The sequence below is a fragment of the Scleropages formosus genome, chromosome 2 (assembly GCF_900964775.1).
Source record: "Scleropages formosus chromosome 2, fSclFor1.1, whole genome shotgun sequence".
NCBI classification, from domain to species: Eukaryota; Metazoa; Chordata; class Actinopteri; order Osteoglossiformes; family Osteoglossidae; genus Scleropages; species Scleropages formosus.
In genome coordinates, this window is record NC_041807.1 from 34,082,991 (window position 1) to 34,097,585 (window position 14,595).

General features: G+C 45.7%; 1 protein-coding gene across 2 annotated transcripts; it reads right to left on the reverse strand.

Annotated features, from left to right (window-relative positions):
- Window positions 1-6,628: 6,628 nt before the first annotated feature.
- On the reverse strand, window positions 6,629-13,320 carry eif2d (eukaryotic translation initiation factor 2D). 2 transcript variants are annotated; one of them, XM_018762255.2, is made up of 15 exons: window positions 13,083-13,320; window positions 12,150-12,340; window positions 11,966-12,049; window positions 11,371-11,461; window positions 11,172-11,279; window positions 10,425-10,669; window positions 10,200-10,317; window positions 9,831-9,876; window positions 9,298-9,404; window positions 9,003-9,158; window positions 8,830-8,919; window positions 7,854-7,949; window positions 7,322-7,442; window positions 6,907-7,081; window positions 6,629-6,765 (listed from the first exon to the last, which is right to left on the reverse strand). In XM_018762255.2, the coding sequence occupies exons 1-15, from the start codon at window positions 13,136-13,138 to the stop codon at window positions 6,695-6,697; spliced, it is 1,755 nt and encodes a 584-aa protein (XP_018617771.2). In that variant the 5' UTR covers window positions 13,139-13,320; the 3' UTR covers window positions 6,629-6,694. The 2 variants fall into 2 exon arrangements, with proteins under 2 accessions (XP_018617771.2, XP_029105480.1); XM_029249647.1 differs by lacking the exons at window positions 11,966-12,049; window positions 12,150-12,340; window positions 13,083-13,320 and adding an exon at window positions 11,643-11,700.
- Window positions 13,321-14,595: the final 1,275 nt, after the last annotated feature.

The following is a 14,595-nucleotide window of genomic DNA, read 5'->3' on the forward strand; positions in this document are numbered from 1 at the left end:
GATTAACAGCAGCTCAAGGCAGGTTCCAGCCGCGGGACGCTTCACATCTGCGCCCTCTGTGGATCCATGCGGGGTGCCGTGGTGGGGGGGACCCTCGGTGGCCCGATGTTCCGCAACGCCAATCCACGTGGACGTGTGAGTACTTGACTCCTCTGACCTACTGGCTCCTCTTAACCACTCTTCAAATCCAGGCGACCGATGCAGCGGGATGAACCGCCGGACAAGAGTGTCAGTATGTGCTGAACGTTCATGTAAAAACAGTACGTGGTAAATTGATGGTGTGACCACAGTTGATTGTAGGGCACGGTTCTACTGGGCACTTCAGAAAAATGTACTAATCATTGCCTTATGTTTTAATTTTTTTTTCCACCATAACATGTTTATATGGAGGACTCATAGTGCTTCATTGCCACCTTCTTTATTGAATTAATGCTTTTTCAAATTGCCCAAAATAAAGTACAGTACCACGCTAAACTGGGGCATCAAAGCGGGAACATCAGTTGAGGCTTTAAAAAAAAGGGAGACGGTGTTGAAAAGATCAGTCTGATTCATTTATAAAAACTTACCGTATTTAATCGTTATTTTTTGCTGTAATTATGTAGTGTGTTTACATCACGTGAGACGTCTGGATGTTTTATTTGATACCTGTTAACTACATTAACGCGAAATGAAGCCGAGTGTCGGCAGATACCCAAGCTGATCAGGCTTGTCCTCATCCTGTGTCTGCGAGGAATTGTTTGAACGCTGTGTTTCGCAATTCCATGACTAGTTTTACATTTATTCGTTTAGCTGATGCTTTTCTGGGGAGTTTTACTGGAGCAATTTAGGGTAAGTACCTCGCTCAAGGGTACTTCAGAAGGAGGTGGTATTTGAACTTGCAACCTTCGAGTCCAATGGCAGCAGCTCGAACCACTACGCCCCCTGCTGCCCCAACTTTTGATTGACACAAGCTCATTCTGTGTCTGCGTCTTCAGTAGGAGGGACTCGTGTCCAAAATGTCCATCACGGTGGTGGACATTTCCATCCTGGCCTTTGTTTCCCATCATGATGTTGGAGCTCACACTCACATGTGGTGCAGACCCACGCAGTGGTGCCGTTTTGAAGCTGTTAGTGGGCCACGTCCAACCATGGAGTCCACAGTGTCTCCACCAGGCCAGCAGTTAAATTGTTGCTGTCATTGCAGTCAGGCTGAAGACCGGTGTCCACCAGTCAGTTACCATCCAGCTGTGCTGACCTTCCCGCTGGTCCAGCGTCTCCGTCCCCGAGCAGCACGCAGACAATGTGTGGGAGTCCCAGCATCAGGTGTTGCGGTGTTTCACTCTGGGATGCTCCTCACCTTCCCTCGTGTTGGACTGACGATGAAGCCAGTCGCTCAAAGCTACGTGCCCGTGCCGCCTGTACCCATCCCACCCACAGCCCCACCGAGACGGTGTGTTTGCTGCTGTCCGTGAAGCAGGAGTCCGTCGCGCTTCTTCCGGTTGCCCTTCCTCGTACACCAGCCGGAACGACGACTTGGACGCCACGCTGAGTCGCGAGCACGCAGCCATCGCCGTGCGCCCGCACACCAGCGCCCCGGCGCGTTTGCCCCCTGCTCCAGGCGAACCTTCTGCCGCCGCCGGAACCGCACAGGTAGCAACTCTATGACCACCTGCTGTTTGCAGCCGGAGAAGCAGCGACTCTGCGGTCCAGCTGTTCGTCTAACGCTGTGACAGCTGGCGCTCCATAAAACTGGGATTTAATTTTCTCCTCCAGGAAATGTGGGTGTGTGTGTGTGTGTGTGTGTGTGTGTGTGTACACACACTGCTTTGGGCTTTAGTAAAGAGAACATACGCCTTCGCTGTTTACAGACAAAGGGCACCGGTAAGCAGTGTTTGCCCTGCAATTTCAGTTTCAAAACGAATTTCCCTGGATTTTTTATGGTGCGGTACAAAGGAAGTTTTTCTTGCAAGATGACAAATGAAGGTTCTTGGCATCATGTTACAATCAAAACATTTTTTTTCTTCCCCCCTCCATTTTCGGTGCCCTTTCTAGCTGGACACGAGTGCAGGAAAGCAAAAATTTTAATTTAGAACTCAGAGGTCAAAAGCTGGGTCTTTAAAATAATTTAGAGTTTAATGCAGCTGGTTCTGTAGTGGCTAGAGCTGCCGTCTTCTGATCAGAAGGTTGTGGGTTTGAATCCCCCCTCCTGCTGTAGTATCCTCGGGCAAGATACTTAGCCTAAATTACTCCAGTAAAAAAAAAAAAAAACCCAATTGTATAACTAGGTAAATAATTGATAGTCACTTTGCAGATCGACTTTTTTGGTATTTCTGATTTTTTTTTTTTTTTTTTTTTTTTTTTTTTTTTTTTTTTGTTTAAAGTTTAAGGTTTATTTTTTCTTTGCCTCCCTTTTTATGATGACAGCTCAGCAGCGGAGGGAACATGAGCACTTTGGAGTTCAGCTGGGCAGTTTAAGATCCGGGAGAGGTTCCTTCCTTGACCGCCGTCCTTGTCACTCTTGTCACCTATTAATGTGGCAGAAAGTGGAACGAATGACCCGACTCATAAGCTCATAGCAGCTTCTGAACCGTGGAATCGGTTTACAGCGTGGTAAACTGCGTGTAACGCGAGGTAATTGCCACGCTGCTTAGGGTGCTCGATGACACAGGGCCTTGTTCCCGTGGTTTCTGTTTACCTTCGTTTCTTGCATTCGTCCTGTGCCGCAGCCCACAAATTATTAAGGAGATGATGGTTTCCTCTGAGGTGCGGAAACTCCACACACAGGAAAATGTTTTATTGTTTAATGTCGTCCTCTTTCCATTAGAGGGATTTTTTTTTTCTCTCAGCAAGTCTAAATGATCTATAACATGGTATGAAATTCCCAGAAACTCAAGTCAACAGATTTGAAGAAAAAAAAAAAAAAAAAAGATCCACAGAGCCTTTGAGGGGAAAGTTTAATTTTTTTTTTGGAAACATTTTCAAAAAGGCACAATATTTATGCAGATGTCAGAAGTTCTCTGCAAGCTTTATAAGAGCAGGAACTCAAAAGGAGCAATGAAACCGTTGTTGATGTTTACGTGGGGGCGGGGCGGGGGATGCAGGGGTGTTTCAATGGGACTTTTGTTTAGGGGCTTTTCTCTGAGAATAACAAAAGGTGATATTTTCAGGACATTTGGGTTGGAGTGCAAAAGCCACAGATCATTTGGAAGTGATTAATGGGAAGAGGAAACGGCTGCTTATCTTGATGGAGCTGTTCGGAGGGGGGCGCATAAGAGTAATAATCACTTAAAAATAAATGTAACATCAGGCCCCAGAGAGACACTCCGTGTATCCAAGAGTTTTCTGGAAATTACAGTGAGTTCCTTGTAATAACGATCTCTGGACATTTTAGAAAATGAGTCAACTTTATAGCAACGGACAACCATGTGGTCAAAAAGAAAAATTAACCATGTCATCAGTTTGTAACCGAAGCAGGCGACTGATAGACTTTCGTTATGATCTCAGTTTTCTGGAGGGAAACTGAGCTGTGGTGTAGCCTTGCTCTTCTATTTCATGGAGTTTGTGGGCATTTGGAAATGTTTCATGTGGCGAGAGAGTCAATGAAAGTGGTTCTTGGACAGTTCTGCCTCCTGCGCTGGGTCTAAAGTGCTCCATATCCAGTACCGCTGAGCATCTTCACGCTGTCCTCACCCGGAACCCTTTTCCGTGGACCCAGAAGACATGGGGAACAGCTGGTAGCATAGTGCTTAGAGCTGCTGCCTCTGGACCCAAAGGTTGCAGGTTTGAATCTCACCTCCAGCTGCAGTACCCTTGAGTGAGGTACTTACTCTAAATTGCTCCAGTAAATTTACCTAGCTGTATAAAAAGGTAAATAACTGTAGGCAATAACACTGTAAGTCACTTTGGAGAGATGCATCAGCTAAATATATAAATTTAAGAGAGAAAAGGAGGACTTGGCATTGCTGACACTATGGGGTTCATCTGGCCAGATTCCACTGATACTCCACGGCATCCTGGATATGTAATGCATGGATTCGGTGGTTACAGGTGACCATGGCAACGGGGAGTAGGGTTTGAGGAAGCCAGCTACCTTTAAAATGATCAGAGCTGAACTCGGTTTTATTTACCCTCGTTGATGACAAGTCAACCGGTTCCCTATAAAGGGAACATTTGCTAGTAGCTGCTGTAAGGAGAACTGTGAATCGGTGTAATCCAAGACGGTGAATAAGAAGAAGCTATTGAAAAATGATCAGCAGGTGTTACCAGACCAATAGGTGCAGTTAGGTGCAGGGTGATTTTTTTTTTTTTTTAAGAAATCAAATCAATTCTAATTGACATGATTACTTTAAAGGTATGTGGTTTCACTTATCCTCCAGCCAGTTGCCATGGTCACCCGTTGCTGCTATCTGGTTACTTGCTTACGCTCCATGTGTAAAGAGAGCTGGTAGCTCCCATGGTATTACAGGGTTTTCCTGGACAGGACCACGTTCTACCGCGGTTCATGGCTGTGAAAGCAACCTTTGCATTTCTCACTTCCATGCTGACTAGCTGAAGTGCTTAATCCATGTTCTCTTTACTTATTTTTCATGCCCTCTGCATGTGTCGTGAGGAGAAGGGTCTAATGTCAGTGGCTGCAAAAAGGAGTCTGGCACCACGTTGTCAAAATCTATTGTGCGTGAAATCTCATAAATGTGCAGAAAATGAAGGTAAAATCGGACTGGATATGTGGAATTCGTTAGTGTTGCAGAAACAGTTTTGTATCAGAGAATCACAAGGTAGAGAGATCTCATTCATTTCATTTTTAATGCTGTAACTTTTATTGACCTCATTTATTTAGCAGATGCCTTTCTCCGGAACGCTGTGCAACTCAGAGTGAACAAAAGTGCATTAAACCAAAAAACGGAGAGGTGGATGTCAGTATTGATTCTTGAAGTACATTCATTTCATCCAGTACCAGTTTTTACCAGCATACATTACATTAGTAGCTGCATACAGATTTGATGGGGAGTTTGTTTGTGGAGCAGATAGATCATTAGAGAAGTGGGTCCAAAAGACATGTTCTGAGACTTCTTGAAAGCTTAGAGGGATTCAGCAGTTCTGGTTTCAGGAGCGTAGCAGTGTGGGTGGAATGTAGTGAATGATCAGGCCTTGTTAAGTATCAGGATCTAGATCCATTGATGGGTTTTGCAGGCCATAACCCAAGACTTGAACTTCAACAGGAAGCTACTGGCAGCCAATGGAGAGACGAGATGTACCTGTAGGACCAGATTATGGTATCAATGTGTTGAGAGAAGCAGATACCAGAGTCAATTGTTACTCCCAGGCACTGAACTAATAAAGTGGATGAAATTAGGAAATTATCCAGTTTGACCGAGTGTCCCCAACAGGGGAACAGACCTGGTAAGAAGTGAAGGATGTAGGTCTTGGGTTTGAGCTGAGGGTGGTGATATCAGATATCAAAGCAGAGATGCCTGAGAAGCTAGATGTGATACGTGAAGAAATATCTGTAACCGTCGGGGTGGGAGAGCTGGATGTCATCAGTGGAGCAGTGATGTAGCTTTAAGAGTCAATGACAGTCCAGCGAAGATGTGCAGATGGAAGGGAGATGGGGCCCGGCCCCGAGCCCTTCAGAACATCAGCTAAGAAAGGCTGATGGAAATCGAGGGAAAATCCTGGTAAGATTTACCTGACAGGTAAGACTCAAGCAATTTAGTTATGTTCCTTTGATTGCAACCTCTTCTAGGCATTAAAGAAGAATCTAGTGGTTGACCGTGTGAAATGCTGCAGACAGGTCAAGGAGAATGAGGAGTGAGGTAAGGGAGGAAGCTCTAGCTGACTGGTGGTCTCAGCGGAACAGCCCATCTTGAGTCCAGACTACCATGGAGACTGCTCTGGGGATGGAATGCTGACAACTTAGTCAGAAGATCCATTTTAGTTACATTTTTGGTTTATTACTGCCTACTTGTGTAGAGAGCTGCTATTATGGATTTGATTTGTAAGTAGCTTAGTGTGACGTTATCCTGTACCAGTGAACATGTGACATGGCCACTGGGTCCATCCCATCACCTCTTAACTGTGCTCCTCACACTCAGTCATCTGGGCCCCTTTTTGGGACTCTACTACATACTACAAGGTATCAGCATGGCAACAGCACTCTACAAAAATAACTCTGAATATGGGTCATGGTTGAGAGAGGTCGAAGCTCAGTTCGTGTCTATTTGTGATGGCCCTAAGATGAGGCAAGGTGGCCTATTTAAGTGAGTCCTAGAGGTGGAGATGTATTTTTGTCATGCTTCATTTTTCTCAGGACTTAAGGTTAGAGCTCTGCTGTACAGTGTCTGTGGGCAGCAACCTTCAGTCCAAACATGGATGTAAACATCCAGGAAAGGTAGCAAATTGCATTTGTCTGAAGGATATATACAGAGAGGTTTTCCAGTGAAAGAATTTGACTTCTTGTGCAATAAGGATGAGGCACTTTAAATGCGAGGGCTACTTGGTGGTGTCCCCCATTAAGGTTTTCCAGCTACTGTGAAAGCCCTTACTCAGCAGACGATATGAAATGTCTCATTTGGTGAAGAGTTCTGTCACTGTTGGCCAAAGCTCTCTGCCTCAAAAAAATGTGACGCAGTGTTTAGCAAAAATGCAGGACTTTATTCTCTACAGCAGTGCTCAACACTGTTCCCTAATGCACATTTCTTCAGAATGAAGTATGCACCTACTTCTTCTTTCCTGGCTTCTGCCCTTTCTCTAGTCCTTGGATGTACTTGCGTGGAATCTGGTACTGATCTGCAGAGCAGAACAGAACAGGTATTAAAAAAAAAAAAATGAATACAGACATACTCTCTGGCACAGAAAATGCCTGTCCAGTGAATCGGCAGACAGTATAAACATGTTTTAAGGCCCCCTAACTGGGTCACATTTCCTCACCTAGCAGTATGCTTCCAACTTGCTGGACCTGGTTTCCCTGGATCTGAACTAAAACTCTGTCTTTAGATCCCGGCACAGGGTTGAGGACTGTGCTGGCCTGGACACGGTGCTGTAGGGTCGTGGCCATTGCTGCAGGGTCAATACCATACAGCTCAAGGTTCTTGATCAGGGTCACCTGCGTGGGAAGGGAAGTGGCAACAGCATCAGTGAGTGGCCTTTCAAGAGGCAGAGTCTCCCTGAGGCCAAACCCACTGTTTGGTTAAGGGACTCGCCAAGGCCTGTGAGTCTGATGAAGGCTGCAGGTGCAAGCTGGTGGTTTACTTTACATCTCAAACCAAGGCCTAACCTACAAAAGGGGATTATAGTTAACTATCTGAGTTTATCAGACCTTCAAACTATCCATTCCAGAGCGTACCTTCTTGTTAGAGCCCCTGGAGGCCACCGAGATGTTGATGGGTTCGATCTGACCCTTCTTGATGATGGGCTCCTGGCCTGGGAACAGCAGCTTGTAACTGTGCTGCATTTTGTCCATTGTCCTGTGAAGGCACAAAACATCTTACACAGACTGAGCTCAGACTGAAATAAATATTATGATTCTCAAATTATCACAGCTCTGTAAACTGCACCCAAAAATCATTAATCCGTTCTCCATCTTTTATTACTGGAAGGGCTGCCCTATCATATTTCAGTGGTAACATTAATCTTAAAAGGAATGCCATGCATCAATATTTGAGTAACATGTCAAATATTTATCTGGAGAGAGGAATTAAAGGTGGTATTTAAAGTATTTTGGTGTACATAAAAACAGCCTGTGCTTAAATTCCCCTTTGTGGGATTCCTGTCCTGTCAGTTCAAATATGATATTCACTGCCATAAAGTCATAAGCAACTCTTCTTCTAGAATGAACATTGTGTTTGACATGATTACCCCCTCAGATGGAGCTCTACCTGGTGAAGAGATCATCCCACTTGAGTTTCTCCACCTCCTGGTACTCGGACTTCTCCAGCAGACAGTCGCACAGGGCAGGGTTGATGTTGATGAAGCTGAAGGGCAAATTCACAATGACCCCATTTAACCCCTTAGCTTCCACTTCTTGTGGACTTTTGGACTGTCACTCAAGTGCCATTTGACATTATTACACTCAAGACTGACAACAAGGATTCAAATGTGAAGAATGTTTAGAAATGCATAATTATGTATGGTACTGAAGTCTATACACTGACTTTCTATGTGAATTTAGCCATGGATGTAACTGGGTGACTTTGTGATGCACTTATCCAACTAGGATTCATAGTTACATTTATTCATGTAGCAAAGGCTTTTCACCAAAGCAACCTACATTGATTATTAATTTGATTTGTGTGTGAGTGTGACAGCAAATAGCGCTGCTGTCTCACAGTGCCTAGGTGGTGTGAGAGTACAGAGGTTCGATCCCCGCTCAGTCTATGTGCATGTTCTGTCCCTGGAGGTTTCCTCCCACAGTCCAAAGACATGGTTCAGGTTCCCCCATAGTGTGTGAGTGACAGAGAGAGAGAGTGTGTGCGTGTTCCACTGATGTATAGATGAGTGACCCATTATAAATAGTGTATCTAGCAGTGTAAGTCACCTTGGTGAATAAGGTGTGTGGGCTGATAACACTACATAGAGTTCATTGGAAATCGCTTTGGATAAAAGCGTCTAGGTGAATAAATGTAAATGTGTAGTTATAACTATTATTGACACCTTTATCCAAGGTGACTTCCATGGCGCCATACACGCTGAAGTCACACCCCCTGGGAAAAGCCACATAAAATGGGGTGAATGTGTAAACTGCGCACCGGCAGAGCGACGATCGAACCCCAGATCTGACACCGGAGCGACCAGTTACACTGTACTGAATAGGGGCCCAACCCACTCAAGCCAGCAGTTTAAATGGGAGCTTACTTTTTGTTGTGTTCATCTACTAGCTCATTCTTCTTTACATACTCTGTGATGATGGTCCTCACCTCCTCTGGGGAGAGCACTGCCCCCTTTCTGCAACACAAAAAATACATGGGTCAGGCCCATGCACCGCATATGTCCCACCACAGGAGGTAATGCACAGCATGTGGACATACCTCTTCTGGGAGTCCTGGAAAAGTGGCTCCAGCCGGGCAGAGACCACGTAGAGAGGGGTGATCTCGGGGGGGTGGTACGGCCTGTCGTGGTCCCCGCTACCGTCCACAGGAGCCTCCTCCGACACACTCTCCTCAGGGGGGCAGAAAGAACGCAGCCTGCAGGCAGTGCGGAGAACTGCAACTTACTCGAGGGGTAACCTGTTTTCTGGAATGTTCTCCATGTTGTTGCAAATGGTCAAGGCAGTGATTTGCTGGGACGGCAGGCGTTTCTTATGAGGGCTGGGAAGGTACTCACTCAGGATGCTTCCAGGCCACGTCCACGATGCTCTCCACTCCTTTGCTCAGCTCCTTTATCTCAACCAGATGGTGCTGCTGCTGCATTGAGTGCAGGAACTTGGAGAGCTTGGGGACGTGAAGTTACTTACATATCAGGGCTGATAGCAACTACGGTGCCAAACAGCTGTGTACTTCTCTTGATGCATATTTCTTCAAAGGCAAATATTAAACATCTTACTGAAGTACAACAGTAAAACTTCCTGGAACCTGAATTTTGGCCATATTTGAAAGGCTCTAAATGCTACTCTAACTTGTATTCATTAATTTATTCAGCTCAAACTTTACTCCAGTATTACTGGAGCAATTAAGATTAAGTACCTTGCTTACAGCAGGAGGTGGGATTCAAACCCAAGTGTGCTGAGAGAAACACAGTGGCTCTAACTTCTACACCACAGCACATTCAATCAGAAGTCATTACAGAAGCAAAACTAGAACAAATAAACATTTTGCACATAAACTGAGGGGCTGAACTTGCACTTATTGCTTTATTACCTTCTTATAGCTTGATTTCTTGATGTCCAGCTGCTTCCCACTAGGACTACATAAAAACAATTTGGAGTTGAACAGCAGTAACTGGTTTCTTCCCAACTAAATGAGCATGTATTGAAATAAAATAATGGGATACTGCTAATATGCTACAATCATTTGCTCCTAGAAGTGCACTACCCATAAATATAGAATTAAGAAGAAACTCAGATGTTGTGGTTGTTAAGGGAAAATTAAATAAATGCTGAAAATGTTAGGGGGGAGGGAACTAGATATAGAATACAAGTTGAAGTGGAAGTATTTGTGGATCAATGGCAGGAACATGCAACCAGCGGTAAAGCAGAAGTCTGCGGCACAGTAGGTAGCGAACCCTACCAGCAGGAGAACATGTGGTTGCGTAGGAAGGTGCTCGTCAGCAGTGGGAGTTCAGACTTCTTCACTTTGCTCTTGAGGGCATGGAGGAAACATTGCAGGAGCAGAATGTCCATCTGCTCTGTGGGGGGGAAACAGAACTTTGTCCAATGAGTGCTCACCATACAGGTGAAGTTACTCTGCCAATTTTGTTTATAAACCACCAGCAGTGCGCAGGTCCTTCCTCACCCTGGGGGGATTTCTCCTCCTCCGTCCCGCCGTCTTCGTTCCCATGCTCCTCCCCTTGCTCTGTCTCCCCCTGGTTAAGGCTGAGCTCCTGCAGATCCGGACAGCAGGTGTCTGTGGTTGAGTCCCCATCTGGACCGGGTGCAGCCTCCTCTGGAACATCTCCTTCACCACTGCATTCTTCTTCAGCACAATCTTCGCTGTGGGGGGCTGGGATGGAGGGAGGTCCTGACTTGTCCCCAAACGCCCTTGAAACAAAACACCAAAACCGTTATGAAGAAGCTCTCCATTGATGGAATCAAACACTGAAACTTTCACAAATGTTTATTCTACTACTGGCGGGTGAGTTAACGTGACTTCTGGCTCAGCAGTTTGTTTTTGTTTTCGTTCAGAAATTGTACAATAAAATTACCAAGGAAGAATCATTTCAAAAGCTCTTGAATTCTATAGAACTCATAATATATATCAAAACAACATTTCAGTGTAAGTTCACTTGCAGTCTCCATAGGGCTGTCTAAAATACACTAATCTGGGGTCTGTTACCCACAACCAATACAGCTCTTCCAAGACCACAGTTTCATTGACTTCCTGTTGAACTGCACTGGTAGTGACGCACTGACTTTGGGAAACTGACTCAATGAATGACACAGTGATGCTTTGACAGTGAGGCTGTGTGCGAACTGATGCTGCTGTGTGGTGGGGTGGGGGGGGGCATGTGACACAACCTGCCCTACAGGATCAGTCACTCACCACAGACTGTCCATGTACGCGTGCAGAATGGAAACCCCTCTCCCTTTCATGCCGAGACCCTGCATCTCTCCCGTGGACATGGTCGCAGTCCCCACGGCGACAGGAGCCCTATGGAAAGCAGAGAGGATTAGAAAACTCTCAAGAATTTGATAATGACCAGAGCGTGAATGTTGGGGAGGAGGGGTCAATGTGGGATCACCTGTTTCTCACCACAGTAATGGCACAGCAGTCCCCCTGCTTGACCTCTGGGAGACCCTGAGAGGGCACAACCACCCCAGGCAGCATGAGATCTGGGCAAGAAATGATTAACATAACGGGGGTTTCAGTGCAGACACTGAAGAGACACTGCTGTAATGTAGTGTTTAAAAACCTGTAAACTAAAGGTGGCTGGCTAAAGCTTTTTTATTACGTTAAGACTATTCTGTGTCCAATTAAAAGAAAAATGTTATTTAAACTGAACAAATAGCTTACCATAAGTAAAAGTAAGAGCAACTGCCTTTTCATTTTCACCTAAACTGCAGGGCAGCTATTTTGGCATAAAAATGATCCTCCAACATAGCAGTAAAACTACAAACAAAACAGAAACTCTGATTTTCTTGGCTCATACAATATGACAAATGCATAGAAAGCACACTTTTGTATTGTACAGATTCAGTTTAGTGTGGGACAAGGAATTCAATATTATGTATAAGTTTTATTTTAAAAAAAAAAAAAAAAAAAAAAAAACTGCCACATTAAATACTACACAGCATATTCCTACAGATTCAAAATACCGAATGCAGGTGGAGTCTTACCAGCACCTCCTGCCAATTTCTGCAGCACCGTGGGCCAAGTTGTGAAGGCTGGCAGGGTGTCTGGGTAGCGCCACAGAGTATACACTGGAAAACAAGACAGTGAGCGGCGACTGAGGCACGGGCGCTCCACACACATCGCGTCACCCTCCTGACCAAAAGCTACGAGGGGCCCAATCCAGGATACCTGTGGGATAGATGTGCTTCTCCACTTCAAAGAACACGGGGTTCTTGTGGAGGACGTAGAGGGTGACGGCGTCTCCTCTGTGAGCGTACGCCTTCACCACGTTCAGCTCTTCCTTACTTGGCACCAAGGCGCTCACATCGTCCCCGGAGAGCGCAGGGAACGCCGCCGACACGTCTGCTCGCAGCTTCCTCCTGCCAGGCATGAGAGGGGTGCAGGGGTACCCCGAAAGGCACTATTACAAAAATTATCTTATAAATCATCATTGTCATTAACCATATTAACCGATGCCCCTGTTTAAGGCGACTTACACGGACAGTTCTAAACACGGCAAAATAGCGCTTACAAGGATACAAGAGAAATCAGCTGATGAGAAGCAGCCCAGAGCAAAACATCATTTAAAAATTTGATATATTCTGTGCCCTTTACACCACACGTGCCACACAAAGTTAATTCAAAACGATTAGAAAAGGCAAATACTTCAATAGCAGGCAGGGTCATGGAAACGTTCACTACTTTTCTTCCCGCAATATGCACTTATAGACTTTTACTCGCTCATGACAGTATTTTACAGGGCAGGTTAAATTCTCCACTAAACTGTGCATCACCCCAGTTCCTGTGATCTGAACGAATTAAATTATACCCTCAAGAAGCTCCTCACCCTGTATGAGTAATAATCAAACCCATCAACTGCTGGCAGGTGATGAGGGTCAATTTCTGAGGCCTGTGACTGGGAAAGTTACCTGTTTTTACCGTGTATACTATGAACGTGTGAGAAAATCATTTTCAATGCGTGTGCGTGCCCCAAGACAGAAACTGTTGAAGAATGTCCCCTTGTCAACGATGAAAATGACGTGAGTGTAACGGGACGCCATGGTTTTTTCTTGGATTCACTACACACACAGTGACAGTGACAGAGAGAGACAGTCCGCACACCTGTCAGACCCTTTCATCACCGTGTTGGATTTCACACGGAACGGCTTCGCGAACATCCTGGCGAGTGAGCGGGCGGCGCTGTCACACCCACACACACACTCAATCCGCTACTGGCAACTTTATAGCAGATTTACGACACGGCCAGCGGTAAAATCCACACTGCTCGGCAAACGACGAGAACGGTGCGTTGCTGTAATCATGTACTTCATGTACTTTCACGCCCTGTAGGCGGCGGCCATCTTTGTGCAACGCACTATAGGTCCGTACCGAACACCTGGAAGAAATAAACAGTTCCGCTTTCTTCCATTGAAAAAAATCTTCACTGTACAAGGGCTACTCCTGGCAACTACATTTGGCAGGGTTGTTTAGTTAAAGCGCTGAGAAACACACGGGAAATATATAAAAAATGACAAGGAGAAACTTGAACTTAAATTCATTCATTCATTCATTCACTTCAGTACAGGGTTGCAGCAGTCCGGAGCTTTCCCCAGAAACATACGGAATGCTGTGCTTCTGCAATATTTATACTTCAATAGCGCTTTAGCATCACTGTACACCACAACGATTCCTCAGCTTCTACGTCACCCTCTATATTAAAGCACCGCCTTTCAGGCGCACCTCACATAGTTTTCCTCCAGTTTTGGCGTCACTCCACACCAAAGCCTCGCCCATACCACGTTACCCGTGAGTCTGCTGACTTCACTTCGCTTTTACCGCACCTTTCAAGTCCCACCCACCTTGCCCGGTGGTCTACACGGAAGCCCTGCCCACTTCACGCGCTCATGTCACATGTATGTCATTGGTCCTACAGCCATTCTGCACCGAAGCTCCACCCACTCTACCGCAAACCTGTACAGTGGGCGGGGCTTCGGTGCGGCGCTATTCCTCAGTTTAGGAGGCGCGAGTACTTGAGGAGAGGTTTACACCATATTAGGCACTCATTACTCCAGCGAGTTTTATCCTAGCTTAGTTTTTAGTGAATTGTTTTACATAGAGCTGTAAAGTTTGGGGGTTGTTACCACAGTATACGGTGAAGGAAATCAGTCAAACGTTGCTCGTATAAACCCTAACCCTTATTTCTCCAAACAAAGTGACTTACAATCATGTTTGCCCACTCATTCACAGAGTTGTGTAGTTTCACTGGAGTAATTTACGGTAAGTACATTACAGCCAGAGATAGGATTCGAACCCGCGACCTGTGGATCGACCTGTGTGTAGAGAGGAGCTAACCGCTGCGCCACCGGCTGTCCCATTTACAGTAAATAAAGCCACTTTGGGGAAAAGTGTCAACTAAATGGACAGCAATAATAATAATCGCCAGCGCAGCAGGACACACAGGCAGCAGAAGACCGCGCGCTACGGCTTTACTGTACAATGTAACATGATGATTTACTTGTTGCATCCGCAGCTTTGTTACAACAAAGTTTGTACGAGTTCACCGCGCCGCCGCGTCCGCGGACTGACTGTCTCCTCGACCCCTTCGGTGAAGAGCATCCGCACTTTGACAGCTCTG

Excerpts from the sequence above, each read along its gene's own strand:
- eif2d (XM_018762255.2), bottom strand. The coding sequence starts at position 13,138 with ATGTTCGCGAAGCCGTTCCGTGTGAAATCCAACACGGTGATGAAAGGG. Across the intron at positions 10,318-10,424 it reads GGAGGAGAAATCCCCCCAGG|AGCAGATGGACATTCTGCTC; the intron begins GTGAGGAAGGAC and ends TCCCCCCCACAG. Across the intron at positions 7,082-7,321 it reads CCAGGGGCTCTAACAAGAAG|GTGACCCTGATCAAGAACCT; the intron begins GTACGCTCTGGA and ends CTTCCCACGCAG.